The sequence below is a fragment of the Arvicanthis niloticus genome, chromosome 7, assembly GCF_011762505.2.
Source record: "Arvicanthis niloticus isolate mArvNil1 chromosome 7, mArvNil1.pat.X, whole genome shotgun sequence".
NCBI classification, from domain to species: Eukaryota; Metazoa; Chordata; class Mammalia; order Rodentia; family Muridae; genus Arvicanthis; species Arvicanthis niloticus.
Genome location: NC_047664.1, coordinates 35,867,249 through 35,879,572, shown reverse-complemented (window position 1 = coordinate 35,879,572; position 12,324 = coordinate 35,867,249). Strand labels below are relative to the sequence as shown.

General features: G+C 45.3%; 1 protein-coding gene across 3 annotated transcripts in view; it reads left to right on the top strand.

Moving 5' to 3' along the window:
• The window catches only part of Nipsnap1 (nipsnap homolog 1), a 34,425-nt gene that overhangs the window by 14,375 nt on the left and 7,726 nt on the right, over positions 1 to 12,324 (top strand). For all 3 annotated transcript variants that reach the window (XM_076938206.1, XM_034509505.2, XM_076938207.1), the window contains 3 exons: positions 8,978 to 9,105; positions 9,324 to 9,369; positions 9,636 to 9,730. In XM_076938206.1, coding sequence (XP_076794321.1) covers positions 8,978 to 9,105; positions 9,324 to 9,369; positions 9,636 to 9,730 — 269 coding nt within the window. The remainder of the gene's footprint in view (positions 1 to 8,977; positions 9,106 to 9,323; positions 9,370 to 9,635; positions 9,731 to 12,324) is intronic.

Sequence of the window (12,324 nt, the reverse complement as noted above, 5' to 3'; positions counted from 1 at the left end):
CCTCAGTGTTTTAAAAAAATGTACTGTGACAGGAGAGGTGAATATGATTAAAACACATTGTACAAAATCCTCAGAGAACTGATACATTTAAAACAAATGTACTGTGAGGATTACCTTTTAGTACATAGTAGCTGCTCAATAAGCAATGCTATTAGCCAGGCTCAATGGTATAAGCCTGAGGCAGGGGAATCATGAGTTAGAAGCTAGCCTGGAATATATAGCAAGACTCTTGAAAGAAACAACTAAAAAGAAATTCTTGTTGCTCCTACACTAATCTTGTTAACAAAACTTTAATGAGTTTTGCTGGTTTTTTTGCTTGTTTGTGTGTTTATATGTTTCCTCTTGTAGGGATTGAACATAGGACCTCATGCATGCTAGGCAAGTGTTTTACCACTGAGCTACATCTGCAGCCCTAAACTTTAGTTCTTGTAGCTGAAAACACCTCTCTCATGACAAGCAGAAATGTGGCCCCTTTTTAAAGTCAGCCAGCTCAAACTGAGATGTTTTAGGACCTACAGAGAGCTGAGCTTCCCAGTTTTGAAAGTTCTGAGGTTCTCTAGCCATTGCACTTGGAGAGGCATCAGACTGTTGAGTGCCAGTGTCAGTAGGAGTGTGACATCTGCAATAACTGCCTACAGAGATGGAAATGTTCCAGTCTAGGTCAAATAATTATTGAGCTGTTGTGTCAAAGGCATTGTGTTAGGTCTTGTGGGGAATGAGAGGATTGATAGTCTGCATAGTCTGACTTGCTCTATAGCTGTGGAAAAAGACAGCTGTTTAAAATGAATGAAAGAGTTGAGGTGAAATTGTTTTCCCAACCCTCTGAGTACTTGCTACCATTCCTATTTGGTTAGTTTTTGTTTTAAAGATTTATTTATGTATGTGAGTACACGGTTGCTGTCCTCAGACACACCAGAAGAGAGCATTAGATCCCACTACAGAGGGTTGTGAGCCACCATGTGGTTGCTGGGAATTGAACTCAGGACCTCTGGAAGAGCAGTCAGTGCTCTTACAGCTGAGCCGTCTCTCCAGCCCAGGTTTTTTGTTTTGTTTTGTTTTTTAAGATTAAAAAACTGATTTGCTTCATTTATGTGTTGGTTTGTGTGAGTTTATGTGCCTTGTGTTTATGCAGGAGCCTGCAAAGACCAGATCTCTTGAAGCTGGAATTGTAGGAATGAGATGCCTGGTGGTTACTGGGAACCCAGCTCAGGTCTACTGCAATAGCAGTAATTTCTATTAACCACTGAGCCATCTCCAGCCCGTGGTTTGTGTTTTTGACACAGAGTCTAACTCTAGCTAGCCTGGAACTCTCTCACAGACCACACAAAGTTCTACCAGCCTCTGCTTCCTAACTTAAAGGTGTGTGCCACCAAGCCCAACCTGTTTTCATCTTTAATTATATGTGTGTGTGTATATATCTGAGTGTGGATTTGTGTATGTGAGTGTAGACCAGGTAGGCCAGAGGGGTGAATAAGACCCCTTCCCTCTTCCCACCTCCACCCCCAGAGCTGGAGATGGTTTTGAGCCACCAGACATGGGTGCTGGGACAGAACTCAAGTCCTCAGCAAGAGCAGGAAGTACCATCTTAACTGAGCCATTGCTCTAGCCCCCATCAGTGTGTGTTTGTTTGTTTTGGGGACAGGGTTTCTTCTATGTAGTCCTCGTTGTCCTGAAACTCATTATGAGACCAGGCTAGCCTCAAACTCACAAAGGTTGGGATTAAATATGTATGCCACCATGTCTGCATCTTTAGTGGTTTGTTTGTTTTATATTTTATTTTGTTTGTTTGTTTTTGAGACAAAGTCTCATATAGTCCAAACTCACTGTGTGCCTGAGGATGACCTTGAATTATTGTAGGTGTGCTTCACCAAACCTGGCCTGAATAGGCTTTAAAAACTCTGATTGGGATTGGAAAGATGGTGACATAGTTAACAGTGCTAGCTGTGTAGCCATGAGACCTGGATTTGGATTCCAGCATGCATGTGACAATGGGTGTTGTCTCTCATGTGCCTGTAGCCCCAGTACTATAGAGAGCAGAGACAGGAAGATCACTGGGGCTTGCTGGCTGTCATGCTGACTCAGGGGTAGGAGGACAAGTCCCTAGGTCAAGGAGAGACTCTGTCCCAAAGGAATAGAAGATGAACCAGTTGCCCTTTTCTTGTGAGCACAGATGTGAATGTATCACACACACAGGAGAGAGAGAGAGAGAGAGAGAGAGAGAGAGAGAGAGAGAGAGAGAGAGAGAAATGAAGACTGTAGCCATTCATGGTGCATGTCTGTGATTCTAGCACTTCCAGGTAGGATTACCAGTTTGAAGCCAGCCCATGCTGTATAGGGAGTTCCAGGCTAGCCCAGGCTGAGTAATGAGCCCCTTCCCCCCAATAAAAAGTTAAATTGCTGGGTCTACCACATAATCCCATCTCCAGAGCTTTTGTGCCATTGTCTGGGATGGAGCCTGAGAGCTTTGAATAAGTTCTTAGGCTGTGCTCATAGTGTTAGTCTGAGAAGCACTGTAGGAGGGATACTTGCTCCAAAATCCCCAAATTTAAAAGGGAGCTAGACTCTCAAATAGAGATGTAGGGATATCCAGACTGTGCTTTGTGGGCATAGAGTTGGCAGTGGTTTTCAACCTTCCTAAAATTGTATCCCTTTGATACAGTTCTTCATGTTGTGGTGACCTCCAACCATAAAGTTGTTTCATTGCTACTTTATTATAACTGTGATATTGTTACTGTTAGGAATTGTAACATAATTATTTGTCATAGAATTCCCAAAGGGGTCTGGACCCACAGATTGAGAGCCCTGTAGCAGAGGCATGTTATAAAAATACTTTATGGTTGGGGAGATGGCTCAGTCTGTTACATGGTTGCCATGTAACAGATGTGAGAACTTTTGACTTCAGACCTCCAGCATCCATGTAAAAAGCCAGGTGTGATGTGTCCCTGAAACTAAGTGCTGGCCCTTAAGCTTGCTGACCAGCTTGTCTTGCCACACATTGAGCTCAGGGTTAGTAAGAGATGATGTTGCAGAAACTTAAGGAGGAGAGCAGTAGATAGCCAATCAATTTCTAGCACAAACACACACATGCATACTCTTACACACAGTGCATGTTCATACACATGTACAAGTATACACACATGAATGCATGCACACATACTCTCACACACAGACACGTGCACATACATGCATGCATGCGCGCGCGCGCGCACACACACACACACACACACACACACACACACACTCTACACAGACAACGGTTTAAAGAACAGAGTGTAGGTCAGAGAGAGAATGCTCATCTGGCGTTTGTCAGGCCCTGGCTTCTGTCCTAGCACTCTAGGAAACAAAAACACTTTACAAAAGTAAGGAGCATATTAGGACAGGGGGAACTGGGAAGGAGGAGAGCCATTAGGAAGTCAGAAGTAGCAATGTTAGCTGCTGTCCGCCATGCTAGTAATTCCTCTAATAGTCCTATCCTCCACCCCTATTTTACAAACGAGAGAAAGGTGAAGCTTTAGTTGGGTTTGTCTCTGTGACACTGACAAGGTCTTTTGTTCTTCTGTTGTGGTGGTTGGAATGGAAAGGCCCCAAGTCTGAGTTTACATTCTGGGTCAAGGCCTCCCTTTTCTTTAACTTTCAGGCTTTAGTAACCATGCATCCACCCATCCATCCATCCACCCATCCATCCATCTATCCATTCATCTACCCATCTATCCATCCACCCATCCATTCATCCATCCACACATCCATCCATTCACCCATCCATCCATCCATCCATTTTACATCTGTGCCTCTTTCTCGTTCATTTGTTTCCTAAACACAGATTGAGCATGTGCTGTGTGTTAGTCTTATTCCAGTTATTGGAGACACAACATAACACACCAGGTCCCCACCTGTCTTAGTGAGTGTTTCATTGCTGTGAAGAGACACCATGACCATGGCACCTCTTTTTGGTTTTCTTTTTCAGTTTATTGAGACAGCATTTCTCTATGTGTAGCCCTGGCTGTCCTGGAACTTGCTTTGTAGATCAGGCTGGCCTCTGCCTGTCTGCCTCCCAAGTGCTGGGATTAAAGGTGTGTGCTGCCATGCCCTGCTCATAGCAACTCTTAAAAGGCAAACATTTCATTGGGACTGGCTTACAGTTCAGGAGGTTTAGTCTATTACCATCATGGTGAAAAGTAGGGCAGTGTCCATGTAGACATGGTGCTGGAGAAAGAGCTGATAGTTCTGTATCTTGATCTGTAGGCAGCAGGAGACTGTGTGACACACCTCCTCTAACAGGGCCGCACTTACTCCAATAAGATCACACCTAATAGTAACACTCCCTATGGGTCAAACATTCAAACACATAAGTCTATGGGGGCCATTCCTATTCAAACCACCACACCACCCTAGTGATATGTTATGGGGGGGGGCAAACAATAGAGTGTAATAATCAACTGAACAAAAGGAAGTCTTTTGGATTTTTGAATGTTTAATTTTTTCCCCCAGTGCTGGAGATGGAGTCTAGCATGTCATGCATGCAGGACGGGCAAACATTCTCCCATGGAACTGTATCTTTAGCTTAGGCCTAGGGCTTTGCATGTTCCTGCAGAATGAATCAAGGGAGCAGAGTGAGAAGCTTGGGAGGGACAAGGGTAGGAGAATATCAGGAATTCACTAGAGAAGTTAAAATTTGAACTCTTAAAATATGCACCTGAGGGCTGGAGAGATGGCTCAGTGGTTAAGGGTACTTGCTATGTTTGCAGAGGACCTGGGTTCAGTTCCCAGCATCTACATGGTGGCTCCCAACCATTTATAACTCCAGTGTCTAGGGAGCCAATGCTCTTTTCTAGCACCCATGTGGTGTACATAAATACATTCAGGTAAACACTCAGCGTAAGTAAGTGCATCTTTTTTGAAAATGCACTTAAGGGTTTTGAATTGAAATTGAGACTTCCCTTGGGTCTGAACAAGTCTCTTATTAAATTTTTACCTATATTTTACCTGTTTTTACCTATATATTCCTGGAGTAGTGCTCTTAACTGGCTTAACTGCTAAACCAGTTAAGAGCACTGGGTACTCTTCTAGGGAACCAGAGTTTAATTCCTGGCACCTACATGATAGCTCACAACTGTCTGTAACAATAGTTCCAGGGGATCTAATACCATCTTCTGGCCTCCTGGGAGCCAAGTGTGGAAGTGGTACACAGACATAATGCAGGCATAATATCCATATACATAAAGAAAAATAAGAATTAATAAAAAAGAAAAGACCTAGCTGGGTGGGTTGCTATGTCTTGTTTACTCAACAACATGGAAAACAGACCTGCAGGCAGGGTTTGAATAGTAGGAAGAGACAGAAGGTATTAAAGCTCCAAGAACCTCCCTCCCCTCCCCAGCATTGAAACCCCAGGCTCGCTCTTCAGGACCAGCCACTGGATATTTATCTTGGCCACTACTGATGTTAATGAGTTACTGAGAGCCTAGCTCCGGAGCAAAGGTCTGGGTGGGCAAATGGAGCCACCTTTCTGCCTGTCACTACCTCCTCCTGGGTCAACAGCCCATGTCCATTCAGAGCAAAGGCCACACCCTTTAGTGCCTGACTTGGGCTGGTTTTCAGTGCTGTTCTCTGTGATTTGTCCTTATGACTCTTGGAAGTTGCTTAAACAGTGAGCTTCTGCTTGATCCTGAAGGGGGCGGTGGTAGAGCCAAGCTAATGGTGTGTTGCTTAGGAAACTCCTGCAGTGACTTCCCAGAGCCTGGCTCAGAGGCGCCCTAAGCGCACTGTGCCTCACCAAGCCTCCCATCTAGGGACACTTGTCTTTTTTGCGTTTTGCTAATTGAACAGATATATGCACAATACCTGAAGGATCCCATGAGTTTAGAAGTAGCTAAGCCAGTAGTCTTTTAGCCTTGTAAGAATTTAAATCTAACAGTCTTCCCTCTTCCAGGTAAGCAACACAGATTCCTCATTTGCTATTGGTTATTACCCTGCCCTTTGTTTTTGTTCTGTGAAGTGATAAGTATGGTAAAGCCTTTGCTGTGTTTGGGTCAATCAGTAGAGGCTGAGAAATTGTTATGAGACAGTTTGAACTTTAAGAAATGTCTCTCTAGAAGGTCTGTACTTGGTGCTGTGAGTGCTTGCAGCTGCACTCATCTTGGTCCTAAGACACTCCTGGCTAACCTGGACTTTTTTTTGATTATGGCTAAGCTATGGTCCAAAGGGACTGAAGATTTGTGTGGATTGTTTACTCTCATGAGCAGCAAAGAGCAAGATAACTGGTAGCTGGAACCTTTCCCAGCCTCAGTTAACCTTATATGGTGTTTGAATTAATAAAGTAACTGGAGTGAGCTAGCTGGGTGTCAGTCTTTTCCAAGAAGGCTGAACTCCGTCTTCTCTTTCAGAAAATGAAAGTTTAGCATCTTGGTGAGCTTCTCTCTCTACTGTGGCACTTATGACCTGCATCAATCAATAGTTTGGTTTGGTTTGGTTTGAGACAGGGTTTTTCTGTGTAGCCCTGGCTGTCCTAGAACTCTTTTGTAGACCAGGCTGGCCTCTAACTCAAGAGTTCCGCCAGCTTCTGCCTTCCAAGTGCCAGGATTAAAGGCATGCACCACTGTTCAGCTGGTTACTGTTCTTGTGACCAGATACCCAACAAGAAGCAGTTTAAGGGAGAAAGGGTCTACTCTGTACTCTGCCTGTACAGTGCATCATGCCAGCCAGAGCCTGATGTAGCTGGTCACATTTTGTGCAGTCAGGAAGCAGGGAGATGAAGTCAGGTTCTCATCAGGACTTTGCTTTCCAGCCACTGTGTAGGGTGAGTGAGTTTCCTCAGTTAAATCTATCTAGAAACACCGTCACAGGAATGCCCAGAGGTGCAGCGCCTAGGTTATCCCAAACCCAGTCAAGCGGACAATGCAGAGTAGATATTACAGCCTTTATTTCTGGTTTCACTTTAGTTTTAGTCATCTGCTAGCAACTCCTCAGAAAATATGAAATGGAAAATTCCAGAACTAGACCACATTCACAAACATTTCATTACAGAATAATTGTTTTAGTTTGTCATTGCTAATTTCTCACTATGCTTAGCTTATAAATTAAATTTTGTGCTATCTCTGTGTCTCTGTCTCTCTCCTTCTCTCCTCTATCCTTCTCTCTGCACACACTCTTTCTTTCTTTCTCTTTCCCCTCTCTTCTCTGTCCCTTCCCATGATGACTTCCTTGGCTTCCTTCCTTGGGGCCAGTGAACTCACCTGTCCCAAGAGCAACAAACCTACCTTTAATATTAAAAAAATTAAATTTTATTATAATCATATATAATACAAAAATGCATCACTTATAGATTAAACTTTTTAATAAATATGTACATATAAAAATATAATATGAAACACTTGGGAAAAATGATGACTCAGCCATAAAAATTCACCGAGGCCCGAACAGAGTTTAAGTCACTCGTATGAACTGGCTGTTGGTGGGAAGTGCCAGGAGTCGCTAGGGGTTAGTTCCAGATGTCTGTGGAAGATGAGGATCTGGGCTGGAGAGATAGCTCGGTGGTGAAGCACACTCACTGCTTTCCAGAGGGCCTAGGGGGGTCAGTTCCTAGCACCTACATTTTGGCTCACAACCATCTGTAACTCCAGTTTCAAAAGCTCAGATGCCTCTCTTCTGGCCTCCATGGATACAACATGCATGTGGTGCAGTTACATGCTGGCAAAACACTCATATACACTTAAGAAATGATAGCTTTTTTCTTGTTTTGTTTTTTGAGACAGAGTTTCTCTGTATAGCCCTGGCTGTCCTGGAACTCACTCTATAGACCAGGCTGTCCTAGAACTCAGAAATCCGCCTGCCTTTGCCTCCCAAGTGCTGGGATTAAAGGCGTGCGCCACCACTGCCCAGCAAAATGATAGCTTCTAAAAAAGATATCATGGGCTGGGCATGGTGGTGCACACCTTTAATCTCAGCACTTAGGAATCAGAGGCAGGTGGATCTCTGAGCTAGAGTGGCCACAGAGTCAATTCCAGGACAGCCAGGGCTACCCAGAGAAACCCTGTCCTGAAAAACCAAATCAAACCTAAACAAAAAAGACATCATGGATCAGGCCAGGTTGTTAAAGTGAGGCTTTTGCTTTTACTTTTGGCCTTTTTTTCCCTGTGAGCCAGGTAGTCTGGGGTGCTGGTGTTGTAAAGGGGCTCAACATGAGGATCTAGCAATATATTTTGTAGAAAGTTCTGGAGTTTGTACAAACGTTTTTGATATTTGTTGACTCTGCTGATATCCAGGAGAAGGCTTTTGAATTGATGGTGTCAAGGACCCGGTGAGCATAGAAGCGGTCATACTCTATTCCAGGGTTAATTTGGAGGCCTTTCCAGCCAGAAGGGCAACAGCTGTCCCATGCCACGGGGTCCAATGACTTGGAAGGGTAAATGACTGGGCTCTCAGAGGGGCCCAAGACCTGAGTTCAGAATTCCCAGTTATGTTCACCTTTCTTCATGCAGAGGAAAGATCTAGATGAGGCAGAGAAGCTGCTGGTGCTACAGAAGTTCTGTAGCATGTAGAGAGGATAGGAAAAAGGAACTTGTAAAATTATATCACAGAACCCAGAAAAGCAAAAGAAAGACTCGTGGCTACTTATGAGAGTAGAGGGATGGACTGCCTTAGGAGGTCCTACCTAGTTGGTGTCAGGCAAGGTAAGTTTGAGGGGTTAACTGTTTTAGCAATAGACTGTAGTCATGTGACCAGAGATGCTAGAGGAGGTGGCAGTCATGGCTTCCTCTCTTGGCCTCCTAGGCCCTACAAGGGTTGCAGATGCAGGCTAGGCAGCTGGGATTTCTGGACGGCACTGTGTCTGCCCAGATGATGCCGTTTCACTCCCTATAGCTACCATGGGATTCCATGGCCCTGTTTCCAGAAATGTAGGTCTCGAGGCTAGGGGAGCATGGGAATTATTGGGGATCCTGGGCCTCCACATGGCCCTCTCAACTCCTCTGTCCTGCAGCTTCTATTCCAAGGACAGTGAAGGCAGCTGGTTCCGCTCCCTCTTTGTTCACAAGGTGGATCCTCGGAAGGACGCCCATTCCACTCTGCTGTCCAAGAAGGAGACTAGTAATCTCTACAAGATCCAGTGTGAGTAGCTTCTGAACTGGCTAGCTCCACCCTCAGGCTTTTTTGTGGGCGGGACTGGGGCGAAGAGATGAGAGGATGAGGACAGTCCATGCTGTCCTGAGAGCCTTGGCCCTATTTGGGACCGGCTCACTCTGACACCCCTCCTCCACACACACATACATGCATGCGTAAGTATGACACGTACTAACTTACCACCTGCCCTCTGTCCTGTGTTACAGTTCACAATGTGAAGCCCGAATGTCTGGATACCTACAACAGTCTGACGTGAGTGTCATGAATTGTTTCCAGTCACTTCTGGGATGTAGTGGGTAGGGACCCTCTTTCCCGAGAAACCCTTCGAACATCCTCTGCCTATTCTCCAAACACAGTCAAGTGACATAGATTCTAGAGCTGGAAGCCCTAAGGGTATCTTCCCTACCTCTGCTTCTTAGGGAGGAGACAAGCTCATCCCTGGGGCTGGGTTGGAACCTCTATCTCAGGGCCCTTGGTGGCCAGTGCAAGCCCTGCCCCTTCCTGTACCTCTCCCACAGGGAGGCCGTGCTGCCCAAGCTGCACCTGGACGAGGACTACCCTTGCTCGCTTGTGGGCAACTGGAACACGTGGTACGGGGAGCAGGACCAGGCAGGTGAGGTTCCCTTGTCTCCGATGCCACTGCTGCCACCCAGCCCTGGTCTCTAACAGCTCTCGTACCTGTCTGCCCTCCTCTCTCTGCGTCTGTGGGGGTAAGGGGAAGTGTGTTTCTTTCATACCCCAGTGCCCTACTCAAACACCTGTTGGCTATTCAGTGTTCTCAGGCAGCCCGAGTGGCCTGAGAGTGCTTCGCCAGGTCCACAGCCGGACTTCGCCACATCCTTCCCTCACTGCGCTGCCCTGCGTATGACTCCTCAGTTCCCCAGCCAGAACCGCTCCACCTAGAACCGTTCAACTCTCTGGTTTTTCCTCCTTTGCCTATTTTACTTGGTTTGGTTTACTTTTTTTTATTTTGCTTGAAACGTGGAGTCCAGGCTGACCTCGAACGGGTACTCTTCCTGCCTCGGCCTCCTGAGTGCTGAAGTGCTTTGGTTGATTGTGTTTTGTTTTGCTAGTTTTTTGAGATAGGCTTTCTCTGTGTTACCCTGGCTGTCCTAGAACTTGCTCTGTAGACCAGGCTGGCCTTGAACTCAGAGGTCCGCTAGCCCCTGCCTCCTGAGTGCTGCGATTAAAGCAGTGTGGTTCTCAGCCTTCCTACTGCTGCTACTCAATACAGTTCCTTGTGTTGTGGTGACCCCCATGCAGAAAACTACTCTCACTGTTACTAGATAACCATACTTTTTTTTTTTTTTTTTTTTTTTTTTTTTTTTTTTTTTTTTGGTTTTCCGAGACAGGGTTTCTCTGTATAGAACCATACTTTTGATATTGTTATAAATTGTAATGTAGATATCTGATCTCTGCCCTCTGTGGAGGTTGTGACCCACAAGTTGAGAAACAGTGGATTAGACATGTGTAACCATTCTTGACTTATTCATTTGCCTTTTTTCAAAACATTTATGCTACCTGGGGTGGTAGGTCAGCAGTTACAAGCAATATTGCATTTGCATTGGATCTGAATTCAATTTTTGTCACCCATTTGGTAGCTCGCAACCATATACAACCCAGTTCCAGGAAATTCACATCCTCTTCTGATCTCCATGGGCACCAGGCATACATATGGTGTGCTTACATGTGTGTGTACATGTAGGCAAATCACCCATATGCATTTGATCTTGAAAAACAGACCAAAAAATTTGAGACTGGGTTTCTCTGTGTAGCCCTGGCTATCTAAGAGCTCTGTAGACCAGGCTAGCCTTGAGATCTGCCTGCCTTTGCCTCCTGAATGCTAAAGTAAAGGCATGGAGTAAAGGCATGGGCCACCATTACCTGGCTTTAAATTTTTTTTTTTTTTTTTTTTTTTTTTTTTTTAAAGTTTATGCTGGCTCATCCTGTAATCCCAGAATTCAGGAGACTGAAGCAGAAGGATTGCTGTGAGTTTGAGGACAGACTGGTCTACAGAGTGAGCTCCAGGCCTAGAGAATGAGGCTGTGTCTCAAAAAACAAAAACCAAAATTAAACCAACCCAAAAAAAAAAAAACTACCAAAAGTTTCAGTTCCCAGTCATCTATGCCACATACCAAGTGCCCCTGCCAGGTCTGCCTTGCTCACATCTGCTATTGGTAGAACTGTAAACATGCCAGTGTGGTAGAGCTTGGTGTGGGATGGAACAGCTGATACAGACAGTCCTCTCAGCTTCCCTTGCATACTCCTGACAGGTGCCCAATACCTCATCAACCAACCTGTCTCAATCCTGATAAATATGTGTTTGCAAAAAGAAAAAAAAAATCTATGAGCCTAGCATGGTGGTGCACATCTGTAATATCAGTACTTGGGAAGTAGAGGCAGGAGGTTCACTATAAGTTCGGGAGTTCAGGGCCAGCTTGATGTACATATCAAGTTCAGGCCAGTGAGGGCTGCATAGAGACATCCTGACTCAAAGAATAACATTAGGAAATGTGCTGAAGAGAAAGCAGCTCTCTGCAACCCTCTGCTCTGTCTTGGTCATAGGCATTAGCACTGATAAACAAGGACAAGCCATTTGCCGTCAGCTTAGCACTGTGCTTGCTTTAATCTCTGATCAGCTTGGCTGGCAGTAGAACTCCCTGTCTGCCAGAATAAAATTCCACAGACTCAAAGAACACAAGTGCATTCTTCAATGTTGGAAGTCAGAAAGCAGAAATCAAGATTGCCTCTGTCCGGGCTTCCTCTGAGGCCTCAGGGAGGATCCCTTCCTGCCTCTTGCAACTTCTGTTTGCTAGAAACCCTTGGCATTCTTTGGCATGTGGACACATCAGTCTGAGAGAGCTCTGTGTTTCCTGAGTTACATGGTATTCCGTTTGTGTGCGATCTTTCTCTTCTAATATGGGCACCAGATACTGGATTGAAGTTCTATCCAGTGTTATGCAGGCTTCACTCAGTTATCTACAGAGACCCTGTTTCCAAACCAGGTCACATAGTGAGGCTCTGGCAAGGCATACATTTTTGAGGGGCTGCTGTTCAGGCCAGCAGAGAATATGACTGGGGAAAATCTAACAGGACCAAGAGTTCTCAGGGAGAATGAGGCTGGCCTCTCCCTGAACCTCTACTGGGCCTCTGTAGTCAGTCTCTTGAGTGTCCACCAGGAGGTCATGTGTACATTGGCATCTCTGC